The 19917-nt window shown below is 41.1% G+C and overlaps 2 protein-coding genes across 5 annotated transcripts in view; one reads left to right on the top strand and one right to left on the bottom strand.

The window, feature by feature from the left end:
• The window catches only part of TTLL7 (tubulin tyrosine ligase like 7), an 82536-nt gene that overhangs the window by 55005 nt on the left and 7614 nt on the right, over positions 1–19917 (bottom strand). For 3 of the 4 annotated variants that reach the window (XR_007377444.1, XM_048946967.1, XM_048946969.1), the window contains exon 1: positions 3801–4089. The exons of the other annotated variant lie outside the window; for it this stretch is intronic. The gene's annotated coding sequence lies outside the window, so the exon portion shown is untranslated. Of the gene's footprint in view, positions 1–3800; positions 4090–19917 lie in introns of those variants that run through there. 4 annotated transcript variants of the gene reach the window in all.
• The window catches only part of PRKACB (protein kinase cAMP-activated catalytic subunit beta), a 67230-nt gene continuing 67033 nt past the window's right edge, over positions 19721–19917 (top strand). The window contains exon 1 of the mRNA XM_048946971.1: positions 19721–19845. Coding sequence (XP_048802928.1) covers positions 19800–19845 — 46 coding nt within the window. The 5' untranslated portion in view covers positions 19721–19799. The remainder of the gene's footprint in view (positions 19846–19917) is intronic.

Genomic DNA, 19917 nt, shown 5'->3' on the forward strand with positions numbered 1-19917 from the left:
CAGGTAATACAGATACATTTTCCCAACTAATTTCAGAATCTTCTGCTCTGCCAGTCCACTCTTTTTTGTGCTCATAAGTAATATCTACATCTTTGCTTCTTGACCTGCACAAATGCAGTATGAAGCATCTGATTCCATTTCCTCCTGCCACACTCCAATGCTTTCACTGCACCCTATAGGAATATTACCATGCTGGTTTTCATGTGCTAAAAATAAAACAAACACATGTCAACCCAAGGACAAAGTTGGAAGGAAACATACTTTAATGTAACTAAAGAAGAATATATTTAGCATTTTGCTACTAAGCAAGGATGAAAATAAACATGTCAACACATAGCTGCATCTAACTGTGAAGCCCACACCCCACTCAGTTCTTCCTGCACCATTTATTATAGACAAAAGGTGGATTCAGTTTTTCTTTCTTCTTAAAAGCAACTGTTAGTGCTGCTGAACCAGGAAGAGACTTTTGAATTGCAGCATGAAGCACTACGTCTGGCATCCATTTTTCTATCAATTAACAGCACTGTAACCATCCAAAGTGCATTTGAGCAGTGATGTGTATCAGGATTCTTTTTGGAATCCTTCCAAAACAAAGCACAGGCATAAATGAGAATTGCCATGCCACTAACTCCACAGAAAAAAAAGTGGGAAAAAAATAGTCCTAAATAAGAAAGGAGTTCTCTTTCGTATTTCTTTCGATGTTATTGTTCATTTGGGCTCACCATAAAACAGTACTGCTTCTATGTTCCCAGAGATGAATGCTCATCAAAAAAAACATGGACGTATTCTTAAATATTACCTCTGAAGTAAAGCTGTTTTTAAAAGGTATACCTATGTTTTTAATGGTCTAAACTATTTGAACTTATACCTTCAGAATGTGAAAAGTTACAGCTATAAACACACATCTTGGGGATCCTGCATCCAGATTAAAACTGAGACTGAAAGAAAGTACCACTATGCCTGCTTTATTTAGTCCTTCAAAACTCAAAACCAAAAAGTTGCTCTATTATGCGTCAGCTTGTTTCCTGTTGTAAGGAATTTAAGGCAAGAGCAAAAGCATTATAAATCAGTATCAATTAATGTGGTAGTTGGCATACTGCTTTTCAATCTGTGCATGAACAAAAGGCAATTTAGACTCTTTTGCAAGCAATAACTTAAGGGATAAGCGAAAAGCAAAGACTTTAGCCCCTTCAGAATCTGTTCCTGCAAATACCACCAGAGAGATGAGTTGGTAGAAGGCAGCACAGATCCTCCTGGTCTGAAAGAACTTCCAGCTCTAAGAAGGGTAACTACTGTGAAACAGGAAAATTTACTCAAATATCCAACCAATACAGAGGTTGACCACTTCGGCATGTCAGTGTTTTTGTCCCACATCCACTCTCAGTTACAGATTTCTCTTATCCACCACTGTAGTCAAGATCAAAGATTCAGTTCCAATTTTCAAATACATTAATATTTTAAATATTAATGCTAAAAAGGTTCAAATAATCTTTAAAGGAAAGCCTGCAAAAGGAATAGTTGCAAAGTTCCCCACTCTGGCAGGGCTTTAGGTGAGCATTAATGGAGCTGTAAAGAGCTTCTTCCTGCTAAATAAGGTGCAATTTAAATTATGCTGCTGGAAGTCAAACAGTCCCAGTTGACTTCCTTGGTATGTAGAAAATAAAAGGGAAGATCAAGCTAGATATATTGAAGCTCACGGGAAAATAATTTAAAAAGAAGACCTAATATCCTCTGAAGATACAATGTGGTACCTACCTATAAACAGTCAAAGTTAAGAAAGTCCATTGCATCTATCCAAACATAAGGAACTGCCACCAGCTGCATTTTTCTTCACGGACTGATACAAAACCTATCAATATAATTCAGTGTCTTTATGGATTTAATTTTTTTTAATTAATAATGTGTTCTTAATTTATATTAATACATACATCTGAAAGTGTCTATTAATACAAATTATTACATGGAGGAAAAAGAAAAACATTGAACATTAGAAAATATGGAAATACAAGAAATTACTCATTTGCCATATGTATCCTATAGACATTTCTAAACAGATAATAAATATCCACAGATGGAGATTTAAATCAAGATAATGGAGATTTCAGTCTTTTGATGCTGACAGTTCAAAGCAGGGTCCTTCCACAGACACATTAGTCTGCCACGTTTCATCTTCATAAAGATATTTATGGCTTTCATGGTAAACACAGAGTATTACAAAGATCTTAGGAAAAAATCCTGGTTATACAAAAGACTGCAGAATGGTTTAGCACCTCGCTGCTCATCGACCACTCTGTTTCCCAGTTCTTCAGGCTTGATCTATGCTGCCAGTGTGACACCATTCACTTTGAAAGAGTGAGAACAAATCATCACTTGCTCACAAACCTGAGCCTCAGATGACGGAGATGCTTCTGGGCTCACTGGAATGATGGCCATGTAAGTGCTGACAGCCCCATCTCCCAGCCTCCTTAGCATTCCCAAAGTGATGGGCAAATCTCTATGGAAGCGTGTATCCCAACTATCAGAATTACTAAATAGGGGTGTTTTTCTAAAAAAGAATTCCCATCTCCCACATGATGTAATTTTCTGAAATATTGTAACAGTTGCCTGCAGAGAATCTGGCTTCAAATGCAGTTCCCTATGCTGTCGTAGAGAGTGAGTTTATTTGCCCTCTAGGAAAAGCCCCCTGGCACTCTTACTGTTTCTACCTAACTTTTGTTTAAGAAACCATTGATATATCCAGTTCTATGATCTCCTATTTCTATGAAAAAAGACACCTCAGTACTTAAATCAATGGCAAAGCTTTCTACTGAAGCCAAGGGACTCAGACATAACTTCACAGAATGCAGGGCACAACCAATGCTCACACAGAACAGCGCTGTTCATATTCCAGCTGTAAAAAAGAAAATTTTATTTCTCTCAGTACTATTAAGAAGAGTAACAACATCCAGGTACGTAAATCAGCTAAGGTTTTAAAGCAGAAAAGAATACCGTATCAGGGTTTTCTTGCTCGGCTGGTTTGGGTTTTTAAGTAATAATGAAGCAATATGTTCTACTTTGAGTACTCAAGCTGCAAAACACCATAAGCCACAACTACGGTCAGAGCAGAGGCCTCTTAATGGTTTCACATAGTCCAGCAACACACCCCCATCCCTTTGCAGAGCAATCATCAAGCATGCTCCTCTGTGCGTGCATTTATACCTCATTTCAACAGCAGAAACTGACAGAAATCCGACAGACAATGGCTTTCGGCTAAAAGCAAAAGCACGGGAGGACGTTTGAAGATCATCTCCCGAGATTTAACACGGTCTACACTTTAGGCTTTGCTGGGTACCACTGTCAGCAGATTTTGGCACGGTTTTGACCTTCTCTGGCTCCGAAGCGGCCCAGCCACACACCCGAGATAAATGACGCTGCACGCGAACTCCAAGCGAGAAAACCGAACGCCTCTAAGTGGGAAGCGCCTGCTCGCTCCCTACGCTCCGGGTGCTCCGCCGGGACACGGGGATGCCGGGCAGTACGGCCGGGCCGGCCCAATCCGGGGCTCCCTGCGGCCGCGCACCGAGGAGCCGGCGCTCCCCTTCCTGCCCAGCAGACCCCCGGGCCGCCCTTCCCCACCACCCCCCTCCTTCAACTCCTCCTCCTCCTCCTCCCTCGCAGGCGGCGGTGCTGAATCACGACAGGCAGCCCCTCCGCTGCCTTCCCCCGGGGACGGCGGCGCGGACCGCGAGCGGGGGGGGGGGCGAGGGTTCAACGGCCGCCGCTGCCGGGAGGAGACGCGTCCCAAGCTGCCCCACCATTACCTGTCGGGCAGGAGAACGGAGCCCTGCGGTCCCCGCGGATGCGGTGCGGAGCTAGCGGCGCCTCACTGGCGTTGCAGCGGAGCCCTCCCGGGACACAGCATCCACCCCGGCACCCGGAGAGCTGGGCACTAGCAGGAGGAGGAGCGGCAGGGTACGGCCGGGAAAAACCATTCCCCGCGAGGGGGCAGCGCCTAGAGCGGCCGGGCGGGGCGAGGAGGAGCTGCCCTCCGCACGCAGGTACGTGCGGGACGGACGCCGAGGCGCGGCGAGGTGCCCGCAGCGGGGCGGCGCAGGGCCGGATCAGCCCGCAGAGCGCCGCCCCCCCGCCCACCCCCCTGCGGCTCGCATTGGGAGCGGCCCGCGCTCTGCCCGGGCAGCGAGCCGGACGGAGCAACGGCGTTCCAGAAGGCGGAATGGTCAGGGCCCTACACTGCTGCAACCCGGGCAGCTGCGCTGATTTCCAGCAGTTGTCAGACATCTATATTTTTTTTCTCCCTCCCACTTGGCCTGATAACCCATGTGTGTGGAATGGCAGCAGGCCGCTCCAAAAGTCAGTCATTTTCTACAACGTTGTGCATCCTAGCATAAGACACACGACCTAGGGAGATAAATGCTTCATTAATAGTAAATAAAATGGAGGGGCACTCATCATACCAGCATTTTGAAGAATATTGTCCTTAGCATTCAGCAACAAAGAAAGCTGACAATAAGTAGAAATTTGCTAAAAAGATGCAAAGCAAATAAAATTGGTTAAAAATATAATTGCGAGTTTTCAGCTTTATATTTTGTCTCCTAACCCTGCAAAGTAAGCTGATATGTGAACAGGAGCAGACTGTGTGCTTCTTGTAGACACTGGGCTGTACAGAGAGAAGACCCCACCACAAACCCTTCAGAGTACACTGGGGAGATGTTACACCTTACCTCTGCAGTGTGGATATGCAGCTTGTACAGCTGCAGTAACACTCATCACAGATAGTCTTTTTAATTGGGTTTAATTATAGTTTATATTGTGGCTTTAATAATACACAGAAACAAACAGGTACCATTTCAGTCCACAGATTGAAATCCACATAGTTCTTTGTGGTGGTAGGTGTTTGTAGGATTGGGCTTACATTTTACTGAAAGAAATCTCATGCAGAAGCAGAGGCAATGCAACCCGTCTGCCTCCATGTAAGCATTCTTAGTTTTTCTCACAGCCATTACAGGCTGCTTGTAGGAAAGGTTTAGTTCTCTTTCCATTTGAGCTGTTTGGGACATTGCCATGGGCTGCAGATGAAGCAATTTGAAATCCTTGCATTGTATGTAACCTCCAGGTCAGAGCTTGTTTCAGGCTTACATCAGTTCTCATCTTTGTTTCAGCTGTATACTCTCATTTTGTACCCTCCAGGTCTCTCTGCCCCAGAGTCAATACCCTTTTGCTAAGTTATGTAAGCAGAGGACTGCATGACAGGAAGCTGCACTCAGCTGTAGATTATAACTTCTGGGCAAACCTGGAGCCTTTCAGTATAACTGTTGCCCCCAGAAGGCAGCTCCAGCCACCTAACTTCCAAGGTGTGGCTCTTCTGATTCCCGGGAAGGCTGGTGCAGATAGATGCTACTCTCAGCTGAGAAATCACCACCTATGGCACAACTTCCCAGCAAATACCAGAGTCTGACCACACAAATGTTTTTTTCTCATCTCCAGATTCTCTTCCAGAATGGGCTTTCAGTTGTTTCACCAGAAGCAGATGACATTCCCTTTTTAAAAATGTGAACTACATTCTGAATCAGAGTATGTAGTGCTCCCCATCTCCTAGCTGAAATGTTAGAGCTAGCAGAATTTCATAGGCAATTCCAATGGGGTATGAAATACTCATGTGCTTGATCAAGAACATTAAACAGAGTTGTAGCTTAAATATTGAGCTAGTTCAAATATTGAACATTGATGCCCTTTAGATAACACATGTCAGTATAATTACTGTAAATAGAACTAGCAGTAAGAAATAGCTTTTAGGGCATGGAGAACATCCTACAAATTTCAAAAATGAAGAAATAGCCAAAACATACAAACAAACCAATTAGATTAGAATGAATGTGTGGACACAGAAATCTGCATATTTCTATGGATATTTTTCCCACACTCATTCCATGTGGGGACACTGCATACTCTTACGACCTCAGTGTTACAGCAGAAGAATGACAGAAGCAATCAGATCAACCCTATCTTTTACAGAAAATCTATTGAGCACAATTCCCATTTCATTTTCCTAGTTACCAGTAGTGTCCTCACTGGATCATCATGGGCACTGTAATGCTTAATATACATAATCCAAGTCAAAGTTGGAAAATGTAAATTCTTCACATTAAAAAGGAGATAATTACTTCAAAGGCCACCAGGATTTGAACAGTTCCAAAATACACTTTGAAATGAAAACATTTCTCCTGTCCACTCGACCATTAACTTACAGAGGTGCAGTAGGATGCAATGGGATGTAGTCTGCTATGGTCTAGAAAATCTGGAGTTGCATTTCATTTCTGCAGATGAAACAGGTTGCATCTTCATGCAGTTAGTGCTGGGGAATGCCAGGGAGCTGGAATTCTAAACAATTTGAGATAACAATCAAAGTTCAAAAGCTTTGAAACAGATCCAGCATGTAGATGAAAGATAAGTTTAGCAATTCCAAGTGTTTTCTTCTGTTTGCACAACATTTATCTTTGAATATATTTAATTCTGCTTTTCTGAACAGGTGGATTTCCAGCTTGCTATAAAAGTATGTCCAAACAATCTGCACTGTCAAAAACTAACAGTTTCCTTGAGTCTGACTCCAAAAAGCACTGCCTATCAAGAAAAAAGGTTCAGCTCAAGTCCTCATTCTACACACTGTATTCCCTCAGGACTCTGACTACAGGACTTTTCAACACATATGTTGTTTGCTTTTGAAAAACACCTCCCATTTCTTCTATGACAAATCACCTGCTCAGTGTGATAGCAAAATCCATCCAACAAGTGGTACCAACATCTACTAACAGGATACGGTGTTCCTGATGCTCCCAGCCTGTCACGGCTTCTCATCTCCTTTCGCTCTGATTTTCAGACCACTGTCTGGGATCATCTCCTAAAAATCAATTCTTAGCAAGATGGCTTTTTCTTTTCCCCAACCACACATCTCCACACATGCCATAGGTCTGATTGTGTTCATTGCTGCTATAAACATCTTTTATAAGACAAATCAATGCAAATTTACAAGCTGTAGCAATACAATATTGACACAGCCTTTCATACAATAACTTTTTTATAGTCCTCACCACTCCAAACACATAATGGTGAAATTCAGTACTGATGTAAGCAGATCCAAAACTTAATGGGGCCGCATCGGTTCAGGCACATTTTTGAATGGCTTTGAGACAAGAACACTTGTTTATTTTAACTACACAAAATATAATTTCAGAGTACCTTTATCTGATTAGTAATCAAAGCTTGGAGGTACTTGTTCAAGCAATCTTGTCAAGTTCCCATTTGTTGTCTGCGCTGCTTAAGAGAAAGGGGGACCTAGAACTTTCACATTTTGGAAAGACTTTTTTTATGCTGAGCAGCCATCAAATTAGTAAAAAAATATGTCCACTGTATGGGTGTTATAAGAAAAAATGAGGAATATTGAAAGAAAACGCAAAATTTCTATCTGCTTATCAACTACGTTAATGTGGCCATCAAGGAGAAAGTTTTCATGAAATCCATTAATTGTTTTTACCAAAGGCTGCCTATGCTATTGCTGGCCTGCATACCAAAGTGTGTGTGTGAGTGTCTTGTCCTTCACAGCTGATAGATCATTACTTAAGCAGTATTGTCAGGAATTGCAAGGAAGAAAAATTGGCATGCTCCACAGATTAGTTGTCATCGACTATCTTACAAAACACATAACATACACTTAGAGTAGTAATTTATAACCTTGTTGTATTTCTCAGTAATTTAAAAATCAAAGCATTTTCCTTCATAAAAATTTTTCTCCAGTTTGCATTCTGCAGAGCATTGCTCCAGTAGCTAACTACCAAATTTGTTCCCGAATTCATAGGTTCAGGTGCAAGTTTCCACATAAACTAAGGAATATTACAAGGAATCCCTTGCCACAGAAGTACAATGTTTTCTTACAAGAAAAAAAAAAAAGGACTATGGAAGAGGTAATATTTACCCAAATGTAGTAAAAGCATAGTCAGTATTAATCTGAAAGTTGGATCTCATTACTCTATTAATATGCAATGCATTAGCATGCTGGTGTGTTAAATCTCTACTGCCTGCTCACTGATGGAACACAAGTGAAGAGAGGCAGCATGGCATGGCCCTGAGGAGCCAGCCTCACTGTATCCAAAGCAAAGTAAGCATTGTAGTAGCAATGGTAACGGGAGGACAGTTGGACTAGATGATCTTGTAGGTACCTTCCAACCTTGTGATTCTACAAACATCATAGAGGGTCCTGCTTATAGGGAAATGTATAGCCTGATGTAAGAAAACGCATGGAATTCTTCACAACTACTTTTCATAGCAAAGAAACAAGACTGCTATAACTACACATAATCATGATTTCTTATTTTGCTTCAGACAGTGGAATGTATTAACTTTGAATACAACAAGTAATGTTAATTTAGTTTAGATTTCTTAATAATTTCACGAGAAAATATCCTACGGCATCAGAATGCCAATTTGTCCAAGAAGTAACATAGTCCCTATTGCTAAGTGGTTATGGCTTACTTTAATTATGGTAGAAACAGAGCCCATTCAAAAATCAGGATCTCCTGATCTCCATTCGAATGTCCAAATATTGATGGAATCACTTTGTCCAGACAATTTCCGAATTTGTCCAGGCGAATTCTCCTACTCAGACTCATTTTAAAGTGACTTGTGAGCTCTGCACACAGCCCCCCCCCCCCAGAGAAGGATACGTATTGCCAAGAATGTAACAAAAGCACAGGTTCTGTCAGCCTAAACCCCGCTTTTTCTCTCCAAAAAAAAAAAAAAAAAAAAAAAAAGAAAAAAAAAAAAAAAAAAAAACCCACAACCCCTAATACCTTCTGTACTCTTCCCTGTCTTAGAAGTAGTATATGTTTTCCTGTTGAATGAAGCAAGTTCCACAAGTTCCTTCCTGTCATTACTTTAGCTGTTCTGCCTTCTCTGCAGGATACTCCAGCACCTGCTGCTTCTTTGTTCTCTCTGCTTGCCATTTTCAAACCTCTTCTGCACTATTTTAGCCTTTCACCACGGTTACTACATTCTCCTCTCCTCAGCAGGGTCAAGATGCCCCTCACAAGGGGTTCTGCTGCCCTCCCAATGCTTTCCCTCCCTCTCTCTTTCGCACCCAAAAACTCCCAGCTGCCAGTTGTTTGCCACTCAAACACCACTGAAACTTCCAGAAGTTTTGACTTTTTTGCTCTGGGACCTAGGGATGAAAAATATGTTAAAGGATCACTATCCAAAGCATTTAGCCCTCCCGCTTTCAACCAGGTAGCAGACAGAAAAGAAATATCCTCCTCTATTCTTCTGTAAAGAAAGTATTTTGAAGGAAAGAACAAAGTAATCTACAATTCCTTAGTAATGATAAATGCAGGAATAAATTATGTATCCAGGAGGACCATTGCTAATGTGTCTTCTTTGCCCATTCAGATCCTGTTCTATGCCAGACTCGAACAAACGTATACAGCTAATTACACTCTTTTCTTAGCATTTAATCTGTGCAATCTTGTGGAAGCACATAAGCAAAGTGTTTTCTCCAAGGTAGCTAAAGTATTAACAGCTTTAAAAATAGAACAACAACTCAGACCCAGTATCACTGATGGCAAAATCTCTTGAGTGTGAAGCAGGACTTTATTTCATACTTTACAACAATATCTTCCTCCTCAGCAAAGGTTTTACGACCTTTGCCCCTGAGTATGTGTGCGCAGATTAGAAATCTTAACTGTGGTTTGCCTGTTCAGTAATGCCCAGCTAAGACTCCAGCTGATTCACAATGCCAATGTCCTTACATCAAACTCTATTAGTGAAAATGAGATCTGATGTCCCAGGTATTTGACTGCAGCAAGATATGATAACCATCAACAAAGTGTGCTTCTGAACTGCGCTAGCTTTGTGAGTTGGTCATAAGTTTGCAGTACAAAGGAAAAGAGTAAGTAAATAGAATGGGAAGGGAGAGATGATAAAAGGAAGCCAAAAAGGATACAAAAGAAATAAAGGCAGTGTGAGTTCAAAGGTATATTTGTTTAAATCATAGAATAATTTTTATTCTACTAAAAAATAAAATAGCCAGAAAGTAAGAATTACAGAGGAGAGAGATCAGAGGACAAAATAAGCTGCTGTCTCAAGTGATCTACACATAAAATTGCATCACTCTCAAATTAAAGTGTTGCACATGGCCATAACACAACTAAGTCCAAACATAATCCCTAAGAGGGTCAGATATTTGTATGGCTATATGTTTGCTAGTAGAGACCTTGATTGGAGGTCACTGGAGAGGAATTACAACACTGTGAAACAAAACAAATGCTTGAAAGTAATATTTATATGTAGACACTTATCAGTTCATATATTATTTGGTAGTAGATCTGCCCTTTGCACGAAATGGAACGAATGGAGATCTCTCATGAGAATGTGATGACTAACATGGTAATACCTAGTACCAATTAGAAAGCCTTGTATTTCACATGGATAAGATCTCTTAAGATGTATTTTAAAAGCTTCACTGGAAGTAGCATACTTATTTCAACTATTATTAGAAAATTAGCCCAATATTTCAGATATCCAAATGAGTATAAGATCCATCTTGGAAAAAATGCAGACAGCATTTAAAGATCTCAGATAAAAAGAAATTGCTTGGAAACATTTGACTTCTCACTTGATGAATTGGTGATGCAGTATTAGAAATGCCCAACATTCATTAATATCAGAGTGTGTTCTGCAAATAGCATCTCAGATTCTATAGCTGAGATGAAAAAGATTATATATCAATAGTTTTATTATAAATACTAGGAATAGCCACTTCTTTATGTTGCTGAAGATTAGTACATTCTTCTTAGCTAGTACCATATTTCTCCTATCTTTAGCAGACAAATAAAAGCCAAAAATAGAACTGCAAACAATTAGATAGTTTAAGTTTGTTTCTTGGTTTCCTTTTTTCAGAAGCAAAGTAGTTTTTGCTATTTATCACATGATTTTTTTTTCCATATACCTGCATCTGTAAATACAACACTATAGCTTCCTTTTGTTATTTGTTGTTATAATGAAAGGCTACTGGTAAAACATTCCTTCAGAGGTTTAGTTTTGTCTTGCAAGTATGAGAAAAAGGCATTGTGGATGCACATGGTTAAAGAACATCTACTGTAATTCTCTGAGACTAGAATTGCTCCTCATTTATGGCACAAAGACTCTGAGAAGAAATCATAGCACTTCAAGGCTTAAACTCTGAAAAATACCAGAAGCTACTAATGAAAGAGACTCCAATGTACATCTGGAAGCACTGCAATTTAAAAGAAAGACCACTAGAAGATTTTCCTTCTTAAAATAGAAAGTACTGATGTATTTCACATACTTAAAAGTTGTCAGCAATCCACATAAAGTGAGATGGTTGTGAAACTGTTGTATTACATTCTAAATAAAATGAAACTTATGGAAGTCAAATGTTTTCAATATGAAAGTTTAGAAGTATTCTGTACTTTATACAGCTGGGAAGACAAATTTTAGCTAGAATGCTTTTGTATTTTACAAGGTGTTACAATGAAGTATGTTCTTAGGATAAGAACAACCAGAACATTTATATTTAATAAAACTGATTTCAGAAGGCTTCTGGTTTGCAACTGAACGAAGAGGAAATGAGAAAGAAACAAAGTCCTCAAAGAAGTAGACCCCAACAAGAATCTGGATATTGCTCTACCACCTTAGATATCATCAGAAGCTCAAAACATATAAAGATAAACATGTTAGATGCAGAAAAGAAGATAGAGCTTGAAGCCGTAACGATACAGATAACAATACAAACAAAACAGACAAAAGTAGAAAGTTAAGCAAAAACTTGTATTAGCTTAACAGATACTACAAGCATAGGGAATTTGAGCCACAAGCAAACAGTGTCAAGCTGTTACAACTAAAAAGATTAATGCAGTAGAAGAGAAATAGAACAGCAAAGGGACCAGTACAGATAAGACAATACTTCAAAGACAAAGTAAGAGACCTCATCTGTCTCCAAAAATTGAGGCTCACAGAAAAGGCTCCACAAGGGAGAAATTTCCAACCAAAGATCTTTCCAGAGTAGCAGTCAGCCCTTCAATGGTGTCTAAGAGAAGTGCAGCCAGACTCCACCCCCTTCTTGTCACACAGCTGAATTGCCTTCACCTGTACTCCCAGGGCTGACCAGGTCATTTCCCCAGATGCTCAATCAGTGGTTCAGACCGTGACTCGTTGCCATACAGATGCTAACACCTCTGGCTGAGGTGGCTGTTCTCACATGGAGGAAGAAATCTTGCAGAAACAATAACAGTATAGTATAACCATGAGAGCAAATGGAATATATTTTGCGTTCAATTAAACATACGTAAAAAAAACTGTATTATTTCCAGAGGCTAAAAGATAACCAACTTGTTTTCAAATCCAAAAACATATAAGTAAAGGCACATGAGTAAAATTCAGTTTGCATTTCCCCAGAAAACAGATTGTGTTTCTTTAAAACAAAAACAAAAAACACACAAAAATCATGCATCTAGATATGAATAGTAAGCCAGGAAAAATATCCTCATCTGTTTTTCTATTTTTAGGTAACACTACCAAAGGTATTACAGCTGAAGAGCTGACTATGCATTTAAAAACTTTTCAGTGAGACTTTTTTTATCCGTTGCAGTGATATGTAACTGGGAGGCACAGTTTACAGGATGTGTATTTGATGAGAATATAGTGAAGCCTCGACTTAGATCTATTACTACTACAGATACATCTGACATGGTCCAGTACTAGACCTGGTGGTTGGTGGCCCTGCCTGTGACAAGGAGGTTGGAACTTGATGATGATCCTTGGGGTCCCCCATAGAACCATTCCATGATTCTATGATTCTATTTGTAGTAGAAATACCAAGTCATGGCTTGAAACAGCAATTGGTGGGAAGGCAGGGCTAATCCAGGGGAGCTCGGGTGCATGCAAAGCACCTGAGCAACAGAAAGGGGTGGATCCTGGCTCCACCCCCTTTCCAGACCTCACTTAAGGGTTGGAAGTGGAAGTAAGGCTATTTTTTCCTGGAGATCTCTGTCAACTTGAGGGCTTCTAAAGGTAAGCAGCTCTTTTTCCTTCATTGCTATAGCTACTGTATTTGGGCTTGTTCTCATTTGTAGCTGAAGACTTTGTTAGCCTGCTATTATTGTAGTACTTTCCATCCTATTACAGTATTATGCTAGGATTCTGTAACTGATATTCTCTGTTCTTTAGGATCTTTGAAGCCATTATCAGCCAGGAGCAACTACAATCCAATATGGTTATATGATGCAAATCAAGGCTAATGATGCTAATACTTTAAAACCAGGCTAATATTTGCTGAGCAAATATTTGTGTTATATAAAATACACTTTTGGAAAAGCAATTTAAGTAAACAGTTCAAATGCTGAAAAAGAGGTAGAAAGGACCAACAACTCATATGCTGTGTTTAAAAATAGCTTTTTATACTTCTGGCTAAATGAATTAAAACTATCAGACTTTTGGACATAATGCTTAATGAAAAATGAACCTTCTGTCTCCAGCAGAAATACCACTGATATTTCATGCAGATTTTTAAGTATAAGCCATGGTGTGAATATCTCTGAGACTAATTAAACTCTTATAATAATGTGGACAATGATTTGCTTTATAAATGCAAGGAATTCTTAGTAATGTTCAGCTTACTTAAGTAAGCAGTTGCATTAGAAATTGTATCTTGAAGTAAGGAGGCTCCTTTTAGAGAAATTCATCTCCAGGATAATCACTAATAATATAAGACAATACATAATAACTTGTTTTCGGCTGTTCTTGTTATCAGGAACTTTTCAGTAGAGTACAGTTTAAACAAATCTTGCTTTCCATTCTATTAATACCACCATGTTCACTGAATGTGTTCAACTTTTTCTTTTCTATGTAAGCACTGGAAGAGTAAGTCAATAGATGTAGCTCATGTCAAATAATTAAATTGCTTAATTTTATATGAGCTTTTGATATATTAAAGGCACGTTATGATTGATCTTACAGTTTCCCTCATTCCATAATTCTAAAATAGATTCACTTACCCATTTGGTATCTCGATAGTATTCATATTATTTTTCCCTTATGCTTTAATTGCCCATGCGCAATGCATTTTTCCCTCCTGCTATCCACACAGTATTGTAAGAACAGCTCTTAGAAAATGAAAATTATGCTTATAAACTATGATATATACTCTGTATGGTGATATTGTGAAGTTATCTAAATGTTTTTCTTCAGATAGTAGTCAAACCACAAACTCTTTATGTAAACTCCCTTAGGGTTCAAGTGACCTTCACTAAGCCTATTTCACTTCCATAGCGGACTAAATTCAATTGAATTAATGTCATTTTTAATTCTGAAGTAAAACATACAGAGACATTTTATATAGCTTCATCTACTTAAATTTAATAGGTGTAATTAACTGGAGATCTCTGTAAAATTTCCTTTTTTTTTTTTTAGGTATTTTTAAGTGACCATTATTTTTGTTTTAATTTTATCCCACAAAAAGTGAAGCAACTTCAATACACAGAACAAACATCAGCATACTACTGATCATACTTAAGTTACAGTAAGTACGCAACTAATGAAGTCTCAAATACATAGAAAATGTTTTAATATAGTTAATCAGCTATGCATTTGAATAGCTTTGGCTACACAAGTGCTATTTCCAGTCAAATTCTTGTGTCAAGTCTGGAGCCACATCAGACATCTATACAATCAATTTTCATTTAAGTTTCTTTCTATAATTTATGTACAGCAAGCCAAATCTTGCTAACTTACTAACAATGCAAAAACAAAATGTGCAATTATTTGTATATTGTCTCTAGTTTTTAGTACGTAAGCAAGTGTTTAGAAGTGCACTGTATCAAGACAATACAAAGTATCATGCTTCTCTTGGCTAGGAAATCTATGGTGGGGGCAACAAAATTTTTTTGAATGCCTGTGTAGAAATGTGAAGGACTTCTCTCAGTGTGGATAAGAAAACATGTGAAGTGAACTCGATGGCAGCAGAGTATGCAAAAGAACTGAGTCAGTTACAGAGGCCAATCAGTAAGAAGTTTCCTTAACTGTTGCTAGTAATTCACTCCGAATCATAAAATGGCAGCAGTGTCTTCTACAAAGAAAGAAGGATCTGTGGAACAATAATAAGCAACTGAAAAGGTGCTTGACTGATAGGGAGAGACTATGCCCCTTCTCCCAAATGATTCTATGAGATAAAGGACAAAACCAGAGAAGCTGGACTTACCAGCTCAATAAGTCCACAGTTTGTCTCTGTGTAAAAATAAATAAATAAAATAAAATAAAAAGCCTTCTCTGTGGGACATTGATCACCAGCACCTCCTACAAATGAATACACAGCTACTATCCATTGGATAAAAGGCAAATACGATCTTGTCAAGGTGCAAAAGTGTAACTCCAATGTATCTGTTTTTTTTTTTTTTTTTAATTATGTTTAAAATACTAGGGTAAATCACTGCCTTGGAACTTTGATTCTTGAGAGGTTTGTGGTGAAGTATGTGTAGCTAAAAATCAGTATGGAAAACATACAAACACTTTGCTTCTGCATGTAAACATTTTCTCTGACCAGGGGTCTGTTTTGGGATTCTTGGCATTAGGCATTTCCTTTCAGTGTAACATTGTCTGTTGGTGTAACTGTCCTGCTTCTTCCTTTCAGTATGCCTCTTCACAGTGAATGAACTTCAGTTAAAAAGCCCTCCCTCCTTGAACTAAAATATCTTTCATAATCACAACAGCTGCAGGCAGACAGCATGCTGCTTTCCCGAGGCTCTGGATTCCTTCTGGACTCACAGTCCAGGTGTATTGAGGTGCACTTCTCAGGACCCCTGACAGCAAGCTGTTGGCTGAGTTGCTATGGTTTCATTGTGAATTCAGGTGCTGGCAACTTCAGATACTGTAGAAACTCAGTGTGAGATCTTTGTTCTGTTTCTCTCTGTGAGGACAGGTCCTCAAACAGGAATAAATTGGGCAACAGTGGATTTGGTCTCAGACAAAAATGTATGTTGTCACTCTCTGTATAACTATGGCATGGAAAAGGGGAATTGCTGTACTTCAGCTTCCATCCTTTCCCTTGTCATATCTATATGACATAACTGATATTTACTTGGCACATCTGAAATTGTGCTACAGTTTCTGGGTCAGGAGCTGTAAAACTTGGAAAGTAGATTTTATGCTCACTGAGATACATGTGCTTCTTGACACTTGAGCAACCTGCTAGAAAAACATCCCATACAGGGTTAGCTGGCAGCAGGAAATGTGCCAGCAGCATGGAACAATCTAAAAGGACAGCAGAGTGAAATACCAAATATATCACCTTGTTTAGGAGTAGAGGAGGAGGCGGCTGGCAATGGTACTCAGATGCAGAAATGTGGGATCTGGGAAGTAGCAGGCAAAAATGGGAGTTAACAGGCACTGGTGCAATCCAGAGGCTGTACAGAGTAACAACTAAGGAAGGTATGCCCTCAGAGTCTGAGCAGGGTAACAGCTCAGTACCAGGTATTTTTACTGATCGTCTGTATCAGTACGGATGGACAAAGCTAAGAGTCTCCATGTGCCAGCCCCTTGCAATGCAGGCACACTTGCATGCATTTGAAGAAAACTAAGATATGTCACAGTCTATATTTAGTGATTGCTTCAAACTTATATTGGACATAACTGCTGTAGTTGCTGCAGAAATGCTGCTGTCTCCTCTGGAAATTGGTGTGATAACTGAGTGAAACAATATGTGGCTGCAGCAGTAATTACTGTATGAACAAGTGATTTCCATTAAAAGCATATGAGAGAGCCTTCAGACTACTAGAATTGTATCTTCTCTGTCCTGAAATGACCCTCTCATTTTTAGTTCTGCTCTATGTGGAGTGCAATACACAGGTTTCATCAGGGAACATACATCTCCTACAGAGCTTTGGTAACAGAGGGGAAAAAAAAATTGGTCTTGCTAGGATATTCATAATCAATAGTACCCAATGAATGTGTAGAAACACAGATTAAAACCCAGTGTGCGTCACTGAACCTCCTTCATTAAACGTGTACAGTGCTAAAAGTGCTGAGCTGAATCTCTTAGAGTATAGCAATTTTCTAAATCTTACACAGATTAGTGAAAAAAATTTGAATTACCATTTAACATGCAAACAACATTATTCATATTTGCTTAACTTGATTGTTTAATAAGCTGCATTGAAAGAAACAAAACAAACGTTACTTTTGTGAGAGCAATGACATGAGTCACTTCTGCAGCAAAGGATTAGTTAAGGAAGGCAGACAGTTAAGGCTGAGGGCTGGAATTAGATGTGATGCTCTGGATTCTAGTTATATATGCAATAGATATAATACAGTACAACACAGGTTCTGCAATTAATTAATGAGTGTTAACCTGTTACAATAGCATAAGCTGAATATGTAGTGTGAATAAGAATGTGAATGTTCAGCTCTGAGTCCTCATAACTGTTAACTTCAATTAGACACTTAATACTGTGATTGTGGAAGTGGTTCATCTAATGTTTTGCAGCACTGTTGACTTATGCAATATATATTACATTTCAGATTATAAGAGTGTTTGTGTACAAACATTTATGCAAATGCATAAGCACAGGGCAAATAAGCACAGAACATGTTCTTATTTGAGAACTAGCCTAATACATTGCAGCACACATATACACATTGTGTGCACATACAGGATTTTCTGGAATGCATGCAATGACCAGCAGGCCCTAGTCCAGCAATTCCCAAAGGGCAGCACTGGCCAATTGGACCTTGGTGGATCCTTACATACAGAGCCTATGCAGCATAATATGCCGGTGACAAACAAGGGATAAACTCTAATGCCAATAATATGCTATGGGTGCTGCAGCAGATCTCATTTGTTAGCGATGCAGCTGCTGTCTTCTCAAGGATATCAAAGTGCCTGTCAGCACCTGGATGAAAATCAGCTGACTCAGATTTCATCTGACCAAAATGAAAATGATGGTGGCTGGAGTGGGGAAAATAACTTAAGAGCAGAGTAACATCTTTACCTATCTGGGGCAGTATCTTAAGATGTTTATCTCAGTGTTACAGTGCTTCATGGTTTTATATATATATATAAATATATATAATATATATATTTTCTCCTGTTGTCAGAGTGATCATGATGATCAATGGGAAATGTAATCTTTTCTTTCCTCAAGCTTAACTACTTCTGGTGAAGAAGAACTGGGGGACTAGCTACAGCAAAGTGCAACAGTATTCCTCAGTAGGTTTGCCCTCCACTGGTTGGCAGGTTGCTTCTACACACTCACATCATGTTTCTGACCTTCAAACCTATACAGACCTAGCTTCAATAATCATAAATACATAGACATGTGTCTGAAAGAAGCAACTTGCCCAAGTCAGGATAATGAAAGTGAGAAGGTAAAAATGTAGGAGAAAATTACCTAATGGAAGGGTTCACTGGTAGTATGTCAATGTACAAACATCAAATTAATTCAGGCAGGTGGTCCTGGAAACATGCTGCCAGACAGTCCCAGTAGCAGTTACCCTGTCAAGACAGAGCTGCATGCAGGCTGCATCTGTCTCCTCTGCATGTGATGTGTACTTTGCTGCACAGGCTCAGGAGATCTGAACTTTCCCACAGGGATCTGGTGTAAGTGCATGTTCTTGTGCATAAAAACCCATCTTATAAAGAGAGAGGAAAATGGGCTTTGGGGGTGCATACCACCCAGGTACGCATCCCTGCCTGGGGGTGAAGGGGGAATTTTGACAGGCCCTGTGAAAGGTGGGAGCTGGGGTGCTGCTGTTAGAATGGTCTGTATGGCCCTGGGTAAAGGATGCTGCCAGAGGAGGGTGAGCATTGTGTACATGGTCCTGGCAAAACAGATATGGTCAGTGATCCATAGGATTACTACTACTGTTTTCCATTCTCACCACACTAAGACACAATAAAACAGAGCCTTCTTTTTGATAAGTGTTTCCTTCCACAGTTAAAGTACCCAAACATGTCACACGATAAATACATATATTTAAAGAACTATCATCAACTTGGAAGTCACAATACCATTTGAAAAGGAGTAGCTGCAGCTATTTATGTCATGAGTGGCAGCAAGATGGGGAAAAAAAAAAAAAAAAAATTATTTCCTGGCAGCTCTCTTCCCCTCTAACTGTTTTGGAAGAGCCGTGTAAATACAGCCGTGAGCAGACGGCAGCTCCCCGGGCCAGCCGCAGGGCTGCGAGCGCTAGCGGGGATGGGGAGCTGCCAGCAGCCCCGAGCACACCCGGCCCGCGGGGTCACCTTGGGCGCGGCGGCCCCGGGCAGCGCTTTCGCACCGCGCCGCAGCGGCTGCCGGCCGGGTCGGGCCCCGCGGGCCTCCGGGCGTTCGTTCGCACCTCCGCCGCTGAGGCCGGGGGCGGGCGACCCCGGGGCGGAGGCGGCGGCGCTCAGCGGGCGGGGGCGGCCGCCGGTTCCCCTCTCCCTCGGCCCGGCCCCGGAGCGCCGCTGTGCCGCGGGGCGGGGGCGGCGGCCACGGACGGCGGCGTCCCGCGCCCCGCGCGCCCCCGGCCGCCCGGCGGGCGGCGTAGCACGGCGGAGGCGCCGCCCCGGCCGTCATTTCCGCCGTGTGTCGGGGTGGGGGAGGGGGGCAGAGCGCTCGCCTCCTCCTCCGCGGCGGCCGGAGACACAGAGACCCAGCGCGGGCCCGGGCAGCTCAGCCGCCGCCGCGCCCGCGGGCCGCGCCGCGCCGCCTCACGAGCCCTGCCCCCGCCCGGCATCCCGCCCGCGCCGCCCCGCCTCGGCCATGGGGAACGCCGCCACCGCCAAGAAGGGCAACGAGATCGAGAGCGGTGAGTGAGGGGGAGCCGCCGCCGCCGCCCCCTTCCCCCCCCCGGCTCCTGGCTCCGCTCCCTGAGGAGGGG

Source organism: Lagopus muta, chromosome 5, assembly GCF_023343835.1.
Source record: "Lagopus muta isolate bLagMut1 chromosome 5, bLagMut1 primary, whole genome shotgun sequence".
Classification (NCBI taxonomy): Eukaryota; Metazoa; Chordata; class Aves; order Galliformes; family Phasianidae; genus Lagopus; species Lagopus muta.